Raw genomic sequence first — 17,162 nt, 5'->3', positions numbered from 1 at the left:
GTCAGCGTACTTAAGCAATGGAATAAATTGCCTAGGAATCTTCATCATTGGAGGCTTTTAGGAGCAAATTAGACCCCCACACCTGTCAGGGGTGGTCTAGATAATAATTAATGCTATGATTGCAGGGGACTGGACTAGATGACCTCTCAAAGTTCCTTCCAGTCTTATGATTCTATGTATAGCTTGGCTGCCACCACTTGCTGACTTTGGCTAAGATAAGTGTCACTGGAAAGCTACATTTATCTAGGCTTCGCAAAAAGATGTCAGATTTTATTTCTGAACAATTATGTAATAGACGATATCTAATTTGCAGTTTGTAGAACTGGTTAAATTTCACAAACAGTACGTTATGAATAATATCCTTTCCTTAAAAAAAAAAAAAAAAAAAAAAAAAAAAAACGGAGTACTTGTGGCACCATAGCCACAAGTACTCCCCGTTCTTTTTGCTGATACAAACTAACATGGCTACCACTCTGATCCCTTCCTTAGTGGAGCTCACAGGAATTGGTTCTCATGGACAGCACTTGATTGGATATGTTTTATTGCCTGAACTCTAGCTAATCAACCGAATAGGTAGTGCAGAAATCAGATTACCTTATCCTAACACTAATCTTCATGGGCTTTATCTTCAAAACATTTATCTTTTTTTTGTGAAAATATAAATGCTTTTCTGCATCATAGTACTCCAGTTGAGGAAACTGCCCTCATACATAGGATACAAGAATAAGGGCTTGTCTACATTTGACATTTATTGAGGGATAACTTACTTTTCTTTAGTGACTTCTGTCCACATACAGAATCTTCTAGTGTGAGTCGTCTGGCATTTTACTGTACGTTATTGAACCCACTTAAAAAACCCAGTTCCAGGGAAGTGGGATGAGAGTACCTGCCATGAAGTAAGTGTGGATACATCTCCGTCCTGAACAACTGTTGCATATCTCCAAGTCCTTCCACTTCTATCATACACAGCTTTGCCCTTTACCTGGATTATTGTTTTGTTTACCGATATACCCGCTACTCTTCCAGAGTTATCCTGAATGGATGTCGCTTTCCTATTTAAAAGCTGGTGTGCAGCCAAGTGCTGTCCTTTGTGGTTCCAGCTCATGGGGATTCACATACCTGTTATGACTGCTCCATTATCAGGAGTATGCCTTGTGCTTAGCATTGTCCTATGCAGATGTCCTGGACTTCATTGCCCTCTGGAGAGTGGAGTGTGTACAGGCTCATCTGAATTCTAGCCACTGCAGTCAAAAAATCCCAGAATGCATAACCGTGATGGAGCAATAAACCATAGGCTGTCCCACCAGAATACTTAGCACTTACTTTGAAACTTTGCTGTACTGTGTGACTTCATTGATACAAGGAAAAAGTACCTTAATCATCTTAACAGTGCAGTATTGTGCACTGCTCACATCAGTTGCTCCAGATAACAGATACACAAACACTGCAAAAAGTTTCTAGTGCAGACCTGCCCTAATGCTATTCCCAGTCTAGCTGATGTTCCTGGAGGTTCAGTCTTCGGAGACTGTTGCACAGAGAACTGTATCAAAGCTGGAATGAAGGGGACAATGTCTGCATTTGATATCCTCCTAAAGCACAGGCTGATTTTTTTGGTTGCTTGGTGTGGAATGCCAAAGGTTTTTATTTTTAATTTTTTGCAGGTATAACAGCTGTAGTAGGTATTTTGGGTTGCTTTGGTTCAGAGACTGCAAGCAATCTTTCTGTATTGAGAACTGTCCAGAACCTGAGATGAAACTGCAAATCCATAGAGCCCCAGCAGAAAATTCCATAGTTTCTCCATCAGTTCCTATGAACGATGACTGAAACGAGGTAACTTCTAGCTGATAAATATGAGTTTAGAGGGTTAAGATGACTCGGAGGTTGCCATTTGTCTAGGAACAGTTGAAGTATATCTCTTTTTTCCCTAGGGCCATCTGGCAAGGAGAAAAGGGTACCTAATCTGCTCCAAAATAAATGGGAAGGAAGCAGTAGATTCATACACAAGGTACTAGATTAAAACATTCTAATATTAAAAACTATAAATCTACTTTTAATTGTCACCCGCTGTCCAGGCTTTTCAGAAGAAGATAACCTGCACTCTGAAAAATGTGCCTCTATTCCTCTCCCAACTTTTCAGTATAAGTCTAATGTAGAGGTCAGGCTTAAGTAGAAGGATGGGTGGTCTGGGCCAGGGAATAAGGCTAAAGAAAAGGAGACAGATCAGTCACTTTTTGGGATGCAGTTTACCTTAATGTAAAATTCCTGCATACTACCAGTAAAGACCCTTGGACTACTTGAGGATACAACATATCTGCTTAAATTAACCTTCAGAGATGTTTCTTAAAAATGACCTTGTGCCCTCTTTCTGTCTGATGTAGGCAGAAGGCCTGACTTGTTTGAAAGTGTCTTTTCTTGTTTTTTCTTACAAAGTAAGGAATGTAAAGTCTGATCCTTCCTTATTTTTCCAGGAAGATATCCTGGATGTCTGAGATGTGTATTTTGAACTCATTCCTTAATTGAGGCAGTGAGAAGCGTAAATCTTTAGCAAACAATTAGTTTCTCAAATTTATATCTGTTAACTGAAATTATCAAGGTATCAGGCTGTTAAACTACTTGTTAACAATAGTTGTCACACTCAGGCATGTTGCCATTTCATACCAGGTTTCTCAAGGAGATGCAAGTTGAATTTCTAACGCAGAAAACATTCTTTTGGGAAAACCTTTCAGGTTGTCCTTTTTGATCTTTTATAAGGCTTTTTTTTTTTCTTTGTAGATCACCTTTAACTAAAATGGCCATCTTGTTTTGCCTGCTTCTCTTCACAGGACTGCAGCTATACATTTGAGAGATTCTAGCTCACCCCTTTTAAAGACAGTCCGATGAAGTGAGCTGTAGCTCACGAAAGCTTATGCTCAAATAAATTTGTTAGTCTCTAAGGTGCCACAAGTACTCCTTTTCTCTTGTAAGTGTTTCAGTTTGTGTTAACTGATGGACGTAAACTTTCAAAAATCCACGGCTGTTCCCATTGATTTAAGTGAATAATTTTTTTGGTTCTAATTTTGCCAACTGCCTGCTAGTGAGCCACAAGTAATCTCCACGGAATAAATTAACATTCATAGCCATACAATTTTGAAACAGAGAAAGTTGTTTTAAATAGTCTTAATTATGTATGTTAAACTTGGCTTCAGTAGTCTAGGAAAACTAAAAATAAGATCATGTTTGTCCATCGGAAGGAAAGCTGGCTGATGTGTGCACATGAACTAAGCACACAGGAATTGCAGAGCTGGCTGTGTGTACATGTGTGACTGTGTCTGTGTTCTGAAAAATGGGAACTATAATTCTTCATCAATTATAGCAATATTCTCTCCCGTTGATGAAGCATCAATAGTGGGGGAAAATAGTTCAGTTTTCCTTATGTTCGTGTTTGTGTGGAGGTTTGATGTAATGTTGGTCTGCTTTAGTGAATTACTGGAGTTGCTGCCTGTAGACAAACTTTGTTGATTTAAAAGCACTTCTGAATTTCTGAACTCTTCAGTTTCATTTAATTGTTTCAAGCTTCCATTCATGATACAATAAACACACATGAGTAGCTGTTATTTTTCCCCCTCTTCCATTAGCTGTCATCTTCCGTCTTGAATTTTTTTCCATGATTGCCTTACCTTACTTTTTTTACAAGTTTAACTACCTTTTCTGTCTTCTGTCCCAGCACTCAATACTTTTTGCTGCTGACCTGCAAAGGATTCCTGGTATTTTGTTTGGGATGTCTATACAGCAAAGAAAAACCTGCAGCTAGCCATGCCAGCCGACTCTGGGATCCTGCAGCGTGGAAGGGTTCCAGAGCTTGGGCTCCAGCCCAAACCCAAAAATCTACACAGCCCCTCAGCCAGAGCCCTGCAAGCTAGAGTCAGCTGGCAGTTTTTCTTGGCTGTGTAAACATACCCTTTGCCTTGTTAGATGCTGATAAATAAGATCGCCATTTTGCATGTAGGTTCTTCTGGGTCTGGATACAAGTATCTGTATTTATATGCCTGGATATGAGTTTTTAATTTTGTGTTTGTGCCAGGAGGTATTTCTCTTCATTTGTGCTTAGCTTGACAAGACTCAGGCATACTGTTTATTGTTCCCTCTTATTTTGACCTTTAATAAATTTTCAACTGGCTTTCTTGGTTGAGTCACAATCTCTTATTAGAATACTGGGCACAAACTAACCTTAGTTTGCAACAGCTGTGGTTCCTTTGGTTTTCCAGTTAACCAATAGTTCTCCACAAGGGCTCCTAATGCATGTTAGGTGAAGCTGTTCATTGTGACTCCAGGGCGGCGAGGGAGCATTCTGAACTGCCTGTGCAGGAAGGATTATGTTCTTTGATCTTGGGAGACTACAGTAAGGTTGCACTAATCATGCTGAGTACCACTAAGGCTAGCGTAATCAATATTAAGACGTTCTCTGGGACCCTCATCTGGGTTGTACTGTGTGTATGACTCTTAATTGAAATATGCCATGTTCAGTTTGTGTAAAGGATTTCTGTCTGAGCTTCTGGAGTCACTTTCTGTGAGATCTCTTTAATAGTGACAGTGCTTTTTAGGTGTAACTTACATATTTTACTCCCTAGTTTGTTTATTACATTATAGTTACTAAAATATAAAGCGTCATGGCACTAGAAAGATGCTACATAACTTCAATACTAATGCTATAGTTCTGACAGATTTGTCTTATATGGAGGCCATAGTGGATGTGTAACTTTAGGAGCGGGGAAGTTGGGGAAACTAAATTTTACTTGAGAAATTTCTACCTACTTGTGCTGTTACCTGTGCTAAAGGTACTAATGGCAGTGATGCTGGCTTTTTATTTAATATCTTTTTTACTCAGTCCTGAACTGGATACTAGTTGGGTTCCCAGCACAGAGATTTAATCTTCATTTTAAAAGAACTGCACAATTGCACGTTATGGGTGCCAGCCACCAACTTAAACATAAACATGGTGGACAAATGACCTATAAGACCTACTGCCAAACTTGGTCCTTTTTAAAAGGGAAAAAGTCACACTTCTGCCTAGAATTTTTTTACCTAAGGTTATTAATAAATTGAAATATTAGAAGGAAAATATCTCTTCAGTTTTATTTCGTGTTTGACAGCACTCTTATTCAGATCTTTCACAAACCAGAAGAGTAACAACTTTTTTAAATTAGGAAAATTACTAATATTGCAAAGACTATTGTAAAATTACAAATATTGCATGAGGTGTTGGGGCCTCAGCTTCTAGCTCTGGTCTGAAATTTATTTCAAGTGGATGGTGTCCTTTTAAATATCCCTATCTCTTCTCTCTTGCAAACTGAAAAGTTAATAACTTTTTTCCCCCTACCTCTTGAACAGAATAGTGCTTTGCTGATCTCTGAGGTAATCTAGTGTTTACATTTAAGAAAGTCATTCTGTAAATGGTACTAATGTATTAAAGTTCTTTTCAAAGGAACAATGACTCTTCTTTTGTTTTAGGAAATACACATAAAGGAACCCATAGAAAAGGAAGTAAACCTTCACTTGTTACCAGGTAACTGCTGTGTTACATTGTGTATTGAATTTAGAATTCAAAATTATGTCTTTTATATAGCCACATCTTCATAAGAAAATATTCTCATTTGTTTGGTGCAGTAAACGCTCAAGAGACACCGGTATCTTGAGTAATAAAATAGAGGATGAGAGGTAAGTAACCATACAGGCTGAATGTTCTGTTTTTGCATCTGCATGGATTGTTCTAAAATGCAAAGTTGGTATTTCTGTTGAACCTTGAGTACTGTGTTTATAGGTGTCCTGCATGGGGAAAAATTGTGCCCAGGTTTTATGTTTCTTTATTTTATAAAGAAGACTTAGAAGGAATTTAGGAAAATATATAATATTGGAAATGTAGGTCATGTCTTGGCTGAAAGCCTGACTGGAGAGCTAGAGCAATGACCTCAAGAAAACAGTGCAAGTTGAGCTATTGAAAAGATTTTTAGTTACAGTTCAAAATTACTCTTACACTTTTGGGTTTTTTTACACCTATTCAACTTCAGTGACTAACCTTTTAGATAAAAAGCCTTTGGTAAAGATAATCCCTTTTCCCTTTGATTAAGATGTTAGAAATCACAATAAACATCTCTGAAATCTTCCAAATGTTCTCCAACAAAAATGGGAGAATGTAGCAGTAATAAAATAAAAAGTCAAGCCTTTGCATTCTTCATAAAGATGCTAGAAAGGGCACGAGCCCAACTGTTTAGAATTCTTTAGTCCACTTTTAAATTTTTCCTGTATCCTATAAAAAATCAACAAAAGCTAGTGGAGTTAGTATTAAGCTTGGAGGTCAGTCTTTGCGTGTGGGATATAGAGCTTAATTCTCGCCATCACAGATCCATAATGACACTTACAAATGTGGTCTTAAGGCCTTGGAATGTCCTCAGAACTTGTATACTGTTGGTAACCTATCAAATGCATGTCATGATTCCCAGCCAAAACATCATTAAGATCATTAAATTTGTAGGTAGAAATTGATGCAAAGCATTAGAATGCTGTAGGTTACAAAAACTTGACAGTGAGAGAAATTGTAATTGAGACTTGATTTCATGGAGGTTTCAGAGTAGCAGCTGTGTTAGTCTGTATTTGCAAAAAGAAAAGGAGTACTAGTGGCACCTTAGAGACTAATCTCCCAAGACACTTGGTGCAATCCCTGTCTACAGCACAGGGAGGCAGCATTACTTTAAGCTTCTCCAGAATTATGCCTCCAATTTGAATCTGGAGCAGCCACTTGGATTGGACCCACCCTTACATCTAAACTCAATATATTGCTTAGATGTAACTGTCCACAAGGGTACAAATTGTAATATGGACATTTGTCCATTAGAAATTAAGATCAGCAGTTCATTTCAAAGGCCATTGATTTGTTTTTTGGTTTAAACTTGAACCAATAATCTAAAGATAGAATGCCCAGTTGAGAAGACATCAGTCCCATGAGCCATTTCTCTGATTTTTCTGGCACTTCTGTGACGTGGTAAACTCAGCCAGCCAATGCATAGGAAGTTGGACTCAAAGTTAATGTTGAGTTGGAGATTGAATAGATGACTTTGTGTCTTAATATCTGAATGTTCCATTACGCTGCAAGCTAAGACTGTTTATTTCAATCAGGTGAATTGCTGCTCTGTGAGGCAAACACAGTATTAAAGTGTGTACAAGAAGATGGGTCAAATCGTGGAGCCTGCGGGAAACTCATTTGCACAAACTTCAAGATTGCTTTTCTTGGTGATGAATCTGCTTCAGATGATAACGTAGGAAGACAAACTTCATTTGGCTAAGTCTTGTGAATGTACTTCTCAGTAGCAAGTAATATACACTGCCTCTATGCAGCCTTTTTTCCCTTCCCCATTAGAGGGAATGTTTTTTAAAGAAATGAAAAGGAAAGCTTTGTAGCAAGCCTTGAGTACCACAAACTCACTAAACCCAGTTTGTACACTCACTGTCCCCACAGGACCCTCTGTGGCACGTAATGATTAGCAACAGCAGTCTCCTTCTTAGTCATGACAGATAACTTTTATTTCTTGAGTCCATCTCTTCTGTGAGAGGTCACAATTTTCTCTTCAAAAGCACCAATTGTTATGTCCCAGAGTCAGAACAGAGTGCTATGATAAAACTAATGCTGTCCTGTTTCTAGGTGAAGTCTCAGTCTCTAGTTCTCATGGCCTGTTTTAGAACTACTAAACTACTAACTACTACACCCTATTGAAAATTGTTCCTGAGAATAATGTGTTTTTATATTATAATACTCCCAAGTTTTAGGGAAAAGATTAAGTCCGTGGCTATATTGCAAGTGGGGATGGGTTTGACAAAAGCATTCTTTTGAATAGATCAGTGCAAGCCCCTGTGGGCCCTCTTAACAAATTTAAACCTGGTTTATATCAATTCCTTGTGAGTTGGTAAGGAATCTGTATAGGTCAAGCTTAAATCTATTTGAGTGTCCACACAGGGGCTTTTACTGGTTTAATTACATCTTAAAAACACTGCTTTAATTAAAAAATAAAATACATCTTTATTTAGACCCATGAAACTTGTAATGTAGAGTCTAGCCTTAGTTATTTATCTGGCCCCATTACTATAGTAATTGCCCCATTGCCCCACAATCTTTTATCCTCAAACCCTTGTGAGGTACAGAGCTACTAGCCCTAATTTATAGATGCAGAACTGAGGCACGGAGGAGCCTGGTCTACACTACAAAGTTAGCTTGACGTAAGTTGCCGTGCATCAACCTATTTGTGCATGTGTCTGCATGCAAATTTGTGTCCTGCTGATGTAAGCACCTTGTTTTGCTGTGTTGTCGTAACCACCTCCTTGAATAGCATTGAACCCTGGTCAACCTACTGAGATCAGTGCAGCGTGAAGGTAAACACTGCATGACCTGTGTCAACCCTGACAGTTGTTCAGCAGCTGTCCCATAGTGCAACAGTTGTGAACTCGACTGCCAGGGGTCATGGAGACTAGAAGCCTTCCCACCCCCAACCCCCGGCATGTATTTTTGAAATGCCTTTCATGATTGTGCTCCTTTGTTGTGGGCAGTTGCCCAACCAAACATGCTGGCCCTACGCCCTAGATGCGCTCCTGCCTGGAGTAGACAGGAGATGTTGGATCTCCCAGGCCTCTGGGGGAAAGAGGCTATGCAAGCCCAGCTATGGACCAGCTGTAGAAATGTAGACTTCTACAGGCAGATGCAGACAAAGGAGTACATCAGGGATCCGCTGCAGTGCTGCATGAAAGAGAAGCAACATGCCACAAGGCAAGGGAGTGCAACAGATCTGTGCTGAGCTGTAGACATATCTCTTTAACAATGAGCTGTATGTGTTCTTAAAGGTGTGTAGTGGGCCTTCACTGATATCAATATGGACTGGTTAGTGAAGTGCCCCCAGTGATCCACCAGTGCTTGCATAACCATAGAAAAATAGCCTTTTCTGTTCATGTACTCTGTGGTGTTGCTGGTTGTTAGAGTGGGGTTGCCACTTGCTTCTCCACAGTCAAGGCTGCTCTCATTCTGGTGTCCCTGTCCTGGAGGGCTGGAGCAAGCTTGGCATACAGATCCAGGAATGCGGCTTTTCAGATTCAAAAATTCTACAGCCACTGCTCATCATTCCAAGGCTACGTTATGATGCAGTCCCACCAGTCACTGCTTCTCATGCCTAGAAGTGGCACTTCACCATCTGCACTTGCTGCATGAACGCTACCAATAACCTTGAATTGGTGGTTTGTTTTTTTTTTTTTTTTTTTTGCTATGTGGCTCAGCAAACTATCCTCCAAGAAATCGTCACGTCCTGTGGGTCTGCAGGTATAGGAGAATTGTGCCTCCTTTATTTGTAATATTCATGAGAATAGTGCAGAGCTCTGCAGGCTCCATTCTTCTGTCAGTAAGGGGGAGACCGAAGACTGGCAATTTTAAATATAAAGTAGGGCTGTCGATTACTCACAGTTAACTCACACGATTAACTCAAAAAAAATTAATTGCAATTAATTGCAGTTTTAATTGCACTGTTAAACAATAGAATACCAATTGAAATTTATTAAACATTTTGGATTTTTTTTTACATTTTCATATGTATTGTATTCTGTGTTGTAATTGAAATCAAGTGTATATTTTTTTATTACAAATATTTGCACTGTAAAAAGGATAAACAAAAGAGATAGTATTTTTCAGTTCCCCTCATACAAGTACTGTAGCGCAGTCTTTGTCGTGAAAGTGAAACTTACAAATGTGGATTTTTGTTTTGTTACATAACTGACATTTCAGAGCCTACAAGACTACTCAGTCCTCCTTCTTGTTCAGCTAATCGCTAAGACAAACAAACATGTTTGTTTACCTTTACAGGAGATAATGCTGCCCTCTTCTTATTTACAATGTCACCAGAAAGCGAGAACAGGCATTTATTTGCATGGCACTTTTGTAGCCAGCATTGCAAGGTTTTTACATGCTAGATATACTAAATATTCATATGCCCCTTCATGCTTCAGCCATCATTCCAAAGGACATGCTGATGATGCTCGTTTTAAAAAAAGAATGCATTAATTAAATTTGTGACTGAACTCCTTGGGGGAGAATTGTATGTCCCCTGGTCTGTTTTACTCGCATTCTGCCATATATTTTGTGTTATAGCAGTCTCGGCTGATGACCCAGCACATGTGTTCTTGAACTGAACAACTTTCATTGCAGATTTCACAAAACTCAAAGAAGGTACCAATGTGAGATTTCCAAAGATAGCAACAACACTTGACCCAAGGTTTAAGAATCTTAAGTACCATCCAAAATCTGAGTGGGACGAGGTGTAGAGCATGCTTTCAGAAGTCTTTAAAAGATTAACACTCCCAACGTGGAAACGACAGAACCTGAACCACCAAAAAAGAAAATCAACCTTGTGCTGGTGGCATCTGACTCATAATGAAAATGAACATGTGTCAATCTGTACTGCTTTTGTCAAGGTTCCTCCCCCACTCTGAACTCTAGGGTACAGATGTGGGGACCTGCATGAAAAACCTCCTAAGCTTATCTTTACCAGCTTAGGTCAAAACTTCCCCAAGGTACAAAGTATTCCACCCGTTGTCCTTGGAATGGCCGCTACCACCACCAAACTAATACTGGTTACTGGGGAAGAGTTGTTTGGACGCGTCTTTCCCCCCAAAATACTTCCCAAAACCCTGCACCCCACTTCCTGGACAAGGTTTGGTAAAAAGCCTCACCAATTTGCCTAGGTGACTACAGACCCAGACCCTTGGATCTTAAGAACAATGAACAATCCTCCCAACACTTGCACCCCCCCTTTCCTGGGAAATGTTGGATAAAAAGCCTCACCAATTTGCATAGGTGACCACAGACCCAAACCCTTGGATCTGAGAACAATGAAAAAGCATTCAATTTTTTACAAGAAGACTTTTAATAGAAAATAGAAGTAAATAGAAATAAAGAAATCCCCCCTGTAAAATCAGGATGGTAGATATCTTACAGGGTAATTAGATTCAAAAACATAGAGAACCCCTCTAAGCAAAACCTTAAGTTACAAAAAAGATACACAGACAGAAATAGTTATTCTATTCAGCACAATTCTTTCCTCAGCCATTTAAAGAAATCATAATCTAACACATACCTAGCTAGATTACTTACTAAAAGTTCTAAGACTCCATTCCTGGTCTATCCCTGGCCAAGACCAGCATACAGACAGACACAGACCCTTTGTTTCTCTCCCTCCTCCCAGCTTTTGAAAGTATCTTGTCTCCTCATTGGTCATTTTGGTCAGGTGCCAGCAAGGTTACCTTTAGCTTCTTAACCCTTTACAGGTGAGATGAGCTTTCCCCTGACCAGGAGGGATTTCAAAGGGGTTTACCCTTCCCCTTATATTTATGACAGCTTTGGATTCTTATCTAGCAGAACCTGTCATCAGCATGGACGCATGTCCCCTGGAATGGTGGTTGATGCATGAAGGGACATATGAATGTTTAGTGCAGGGGTGGCCAAGCTGAGCCTGAGAAGGAACCAGAATTTCCCAATGAACGTTGGCAAAGAGCCACAGTAATATGTCAGAAGCCCCTCATCCGCTATCCCCCTCTAGCCCCCAGCCCCTTCTGTCCACTAGCAGCCCTCCCAATCAGCACCTACGCCTCCCGCCCATCGCAGTCAGCTGTTTTTCATGTGTAGGCGGCTCTGGTGGAGAGGGGGGAGGAGCGAGGGCATGGCAGGCTCAGGGGAAGGGGCAGGGACGTTGGGGGAAGGGGTGGAGTGGTGGCAGGACCTGGGGTTGAGCAGTGAGCACCCCACAGCACATTGGAAAGTTAGCATCTGTAGCTCCAGCCTTGGAGTCAGTGCCTATGCAGGAGCCACATATTAACATCTGAAGAGCCGCATGAGGCCCTGAAGTCGCAGGTTGGCCACCCCTGGTTTAGTGCATCTGGCACATAAGTATCTTGCGATTCTGGCTACAACAGTGCCATGAGAATGCCTGTTCTCACTTTCAGGTGACATTGTAAACAAGAACCGGGCAGTATTATCTCCTGCGAATGTAAACAAACTTGTTTGTCTGAGCGATTGTCTTAAGAAGAAGTAGGACTGTGTGGACTTGCAGGCTCTAAAATTTTACATTGTTTTATTTTGAATGCAGTTTTTTGTACATAATTCTACATTTTTAAGTTCAACTTTTATGATAAAGAGATTGCACTACAGTACTTGTATTTTTCAATTCATGTAATACTATTTCTGGTTTTTTTACAGTGCAAATACTTGTAATCAAAAATATAAAGTGAGCACTGTACACTTTGTATTCTGTGTTGTAATTGAAATCAATATATTTGAAAATGTAGAAGATATCCAAAAACATTTAAATAAATGGTATTCTGTTGTTTTACAGTGTGATTAATCACAATTACTTTTTTTAATTACCTGACAGCCCCTATTATAAAGTGTGAAAATTATAGGATATGGATGGTATTGTGGGATAGAGAGAGCTACATGTTGAGGTCTGACCTCCCAGCGCTTGTCGTTTCTATCTCGCAACACATTATGAAATGTTCCCAAAAGGCATCATGCCAGATGGCAGCACATGGCACACTGGGATACCTACCCATAGTGCTTTACATCAGCCTAAGTGCTCTTGGTAAGTACCTGCTGCACCAACATAATATGCACATGCATGAGTGACATAGAAACTTTGTCATCTGTATGCCAGTGTAACTTGCGTTGACCAAAGTTTGTAGTGTAGACGTAGTCTAAGTGACTCGCCAAAAGTCACCTGAGAAGTCTGTGGCAGAGCAAGGAACTTGAACTAAGATCTCCCAAGACTCCCACGTGTAGTGCCTCAACCCCTGCACCATCCTTCTCAAGATGTGTAAGTCAAGGTATTGTCTGAACAGGTCTTGCACAGCTGTGGAGAATCCTTGATTGAGGCTAACTAATTCTGGCTGTTTACACACTTTTTTCCCGCCTCCAGCCCAGGAGATCTTCAAAACAGTGTAGGGAATTGACATCTTCCCTTAACTTAGTTTACTTGGACTGTGCGCTCTTCAAAGCGGGAATGGCCTTATGTTTGTACAATAAGATCCCAGTCTTTGAGCCTTTGGGTGCTCCAACAATAGAAATAAATAATCCCCTTATCGGCTTTGAAAATCTCAACAGTCCTTTTGTCACCTGGAATCTGGTAGGAATGTTAGGAGTCTGTAGAATGTGAATAGCTGCATGACACATGTTCAGTGTCTGTTTTAAATTAGACATATTAACAATTAAATTCATAAGAACCAAAAATTCAAATTTTAATTTGAAGTTAGTACAGCTAAAAACATTTATTTGGAAGACTTACACTTGTAACAGTCTGCCAAAAAAAATCAACTTTATTACTGCTATGCTTAATATATAGAAGCAACAGAGCACATCTGCCAAAGTGACTTAAAAATTATACTGAATTTAACCAGTTTCATAGAGCACAGTGTTCTTCAGTGACATTGGAACAAAATGACTTCCTTTTTTCAAATATCTGAGGTTAATCTAGGAACGGAAGCACTGAGTTGGTGTCTGAGAAAGAAATCTGAAATTATTTTAGATTACTCAGCCAAACCCTCCCCCCAAAACTCTGTACAGTTAATTTTGTGAACTAAACTAATTGAAGCAAGATTCTAATTCCATATGTGTAGTGCGTGTGTTTCTTGTAGTAGTGTAGTGTAGTATAGTGTAGTATACTTGATATGCATGGCAATAGATCAGACTAAGATTAAGCCCATTCTGAAAATTAAGTTCTAATCTAAAAAGTGATTGCAAAGCTGGCATGATTTAATTTCATGTTTGTATAATTGATTTCTGTAATAAATATGCTCAGTTGATGAGCAAAAGTCTTTAACTATAAACCCTGCAAACTTTTGTGTGGGATTTTCTTACTCATGTCACTATCAATAACAAATTCTGCAGACCAGATTTTGCCTGCCTTTAAAGATATTACATAACTGAAGGCTAGAAAACAATTTGGAGCAATAGAAACTAGTGCAATCTCCCACTCTTGCTTTGAAAAGCCAATTAGTGACAAGTATTTAGCTACTTTTTACTTAAGTAAATATATATTTACTGAATACATAGGATATAGCTCTCTAATGGGAAGGTGCCATTGTTTAGTTTGACTATAATGGGCTTTATTGACAGGAATTTTGTATAACATGAAATGTTTTGTCTTTATAGGAGCCAGAATTTAAGAATAAGATCATAGGAGAAAATGACATAACTCTGCATTGTATAGACCACATTTATGGAGGTAGGTTCGCTTCCCCATTTCCTCCCCCCCCCCCGCCCCCTTTCCATCTTACATTCCACATAACTCTAAAGACATGGGCCCAGTTTTTTCAAAGTATTTAGCTACTGACAGTCAATGGGACTGAAAATGAGATTTAGGTTCCTAAATTAGTTAGGTGTTGCAGGAACTTAATACCTTTTAATACCTGGACTTGGTACTCTTTAACCAGTGCTCTTGGTCTACAAATGTATCTATTTAGGATAACTAACATCATTGCAATGTAACTCTTTCGTCACTTGGAATAAATAATGAAGTGAAACATGGATGGATTTTTTTTTTTTAAACATTCATGTTTCCTATCCTTTCAAGTAAAGTTGGATTGAACAGATTGAGCACAAAATGCAGCATAAGTCAAGGGGTCATCTGATACAGGTCTTGCATAGCTTTGAAAATTCCTTGATTCAGGCAAATCATGATAGTTTACACTTTAACCTTGTAGATGAAATTGAAAAAAATCTACATTTTTGTTTGCGTATCTGGTTAGGTCAGTTTGGAAGTCAAATTAAGTGGGGAGATATCACAATTCTTGGCAAAGTGCTCCCAGTAACATATTGGGTTAAAACTGGACCATATCAGTCTTCACACCTACTAAGCCACTGAAGTATATTTGATGCACGGAGGTATAGAAGTTCTTCACTTTATTGGTTCTGGGTAATATCCCATCAGAGCAATTTAAATATTGAGTTGCCAAGTGATTACTTCCTGCTTCTGTGGTGGACTTCTAGAGAAGTACCATCTCAAAATAAAAAACATTCCTTTCAGCATTATCTGAATGTTAGAAAAAGGGATGGGGAGGAAGGAAAAATAAGAAATTTGTACCAAATATTTGGTTCAGCTTACTTAAATTAAAGTCTCAAAGATAAGTCTACGCTATGTAGTGTTAAATAAAAATTGAAAACTAGTCTGGGAACTTGTAAGCAGCAGGATGTAAGCATTAGTGGAAGGAGTACAGTCTGGAGGAGAGTAGGGGAGGGAACCTATGATCTCGTTGTGCGTGTTAGAATAGGAGGGGAGAGGAAAGGAATAGCCTTGGGAGAGAAAGGCAGAGCCTAGTGGCATAAGATATTGTGTTTTTTGGTCACTGATGCAATTGTATAGTTGGCCTTGTTTAAATACCTTCAAGTGAGGGAAGGATCTGGAGGTCGCAAAGAGCTTTGTGACCACTCTGGCAAACTTGAATTATTCAAAACATTTGAATTATCAGAACCTCATCTTAGCATTTAGTGTGGTGTTAAAGATCTGCTCTCTACTGGACAAATCAATTACAACCCAAATTGTAATTTGGAACAACATATCAATACTTACACGTTTGGTTTTGCGGTGTTGCGTAGCTGCTGATGTTTGTCGTTGTTGAATGTGGCAAATTAATGTAAAAATAACGATAGGCTGGTGGCTGTGTGCCCACCAAAGATTAGTTCAGATAAGCACCCTACGGTAACTTTTAAATTCTATCTGAACCAAGGTTCAGAGGTTTCCACTAGGCCCAATAGCTTTCCCATAAAACCGCCCCTCTTCTGGATTATCTTGAAGGAAAGCCTATATGCTATCATAGTTTTATCTGAAGTGACAAGTTAAGTCTTATTTGCTCCCACGGCAACTTGGTGGGCTTCTTTCCCTGTCCTCTCTGCCACAATTTAATGCCCACGCTGAAACTGTGGTTAGCTGCTTGTGTGAAGCAGCCAAGGGACCAGTGAACAGCATAAGAGAAGCCTCTGCCCTGTTCAGCAAACCAAACCAATGGTGGTATGTAGTCAGAACTAAGAACTGCAGCCAAAAACTCAGTACTCCCTATTTGAGTGAAAAAGAGGAGACCTAGGACAGACCACAAAATCTTGAGATTATCTCCCCTGTAAAGATCCTGTTGACAAGTATGTCTGTCTGCACTGCAAGTCTGTGTTTTAGGATACTTAGTAAAACTCTTAAGTTGACTCGGTTTAGCTGGGACCCCAACAAGAAATGCCAGAATTTTTAATGTTGTTATATTCTTTCTTGGGTGTTTTACCTCTGTAGTTTACGATGAGAAAAAGAAATCTCTGTCTGGACAACTGAAGAAATATCCAGATAAATTAATTATCTACTGTAAAGATCTTAGAGTATTTCACTTCTGTCTGAGGTACACAAAGGAAGAGGAGGTAAAAAGGGTAAGTATAGCAACATTACATATTTGATAACTTTTTTCCCCCCTTAAAAATCAGGGGTGGGATGTTAACAGGATATTTTAATTACAGGGAAACGATGTAGGATTTCTGGAGAATAGGGAGACTGATTTGAGAGCTGTTCACTGAAACCCTTATGACAAAGCTTGCCTTTTGAGTCATTCACTGTTGGGGTGAACTATCATGGAAAAGTCACTCTTTGGTTTGATTAAACTTGCTTCTTTAACCATCTTTCTTTGTGTGCATCTAATAACTTAAAATGTCGGGTGCACTGGCTTTTACTGTGGAAATGTTCTACCAGCTTGGAAGTACTGCATAAATTGCTCTAGAGCTTGTCTAGCTAAAGAATATAATGTAAGCTGGCTTTGTATTTACTTGTTGTACTGCCTTGCTAACCTTTTATCTTCCTGCTACCTTGTCAGCTCCCATCATAAACAATTCTCTGATAACTTGGCATGCAAATTATCTCTTCTGACACTGAAGGATTTATTTGGCTTTCTTTGAATTAGAACTTAAATTTTAAGACAATGATTAATAGTTGGCTTTTGAGTTGTTTTACAGTTTGATGTAGCTAGTTTGCCTCCAGACTTAACTGTACTTTTAAAAGGTTTAACACATTCGGTATACATACCTTTTAATATTGATCTAGGGAGATGTAGTATTTTCAAAGGTAGGTGATTTTCCTGAATCA

At 39.2% G+C, this 17,162-nt stretch overlaps 1 protein-coding gene across 1 annotated transcript in view; it reads left to right on the top strand.

Annotated features, from left to right (window-relative positions):
* The window catches only part of MTMR12 (myotubularin related protein 12), a 63,094-nt gene that overhangs the window by 13,582 nt on the left and 32,350 nt on the right, over positions 1-17,162 (top strand). Inside the window, exons 2-5 of the mRNA XM_077816720.1 lie at positions 5,488-5,542; positions 7,150-7,289; positions 14,204-14,276; positions 16,326-16,456. Of these exons, the coding sequence (XP_077672846.1) occupies positions 5,488-5,542; positions 7,150-7,289; positions 14,204-14,276; positions 16,326-16,456 (399 nt within the window). The remainder of the gene's footprint in view (positions 1-5,487; positions 5,543-7,149; positions 7,290-14,203; positions 14,277-16,325; positions 16,457-17,162) is intronic.

The sequence above is a fragment of the Eretmochelys imbricata genome, chromosome 5 (assembly GCF_965152235.1).
Source record: "Eretmochelys imbricata isolate rEreImb1 chromosome 5, rEreImb1.hap1, whole genome shotgun sequence".
NCBI lineage: Eukaryota > Metazoa > Chordata > Testudines > Cheloniidae > Eretmochelys > Eretmochelys imbricata.
The sequence above is the reverse complement of the archived record's forward strand: the minus strand, read 5'-3'. Positions and strand labels throughout refer to the sequence as shown.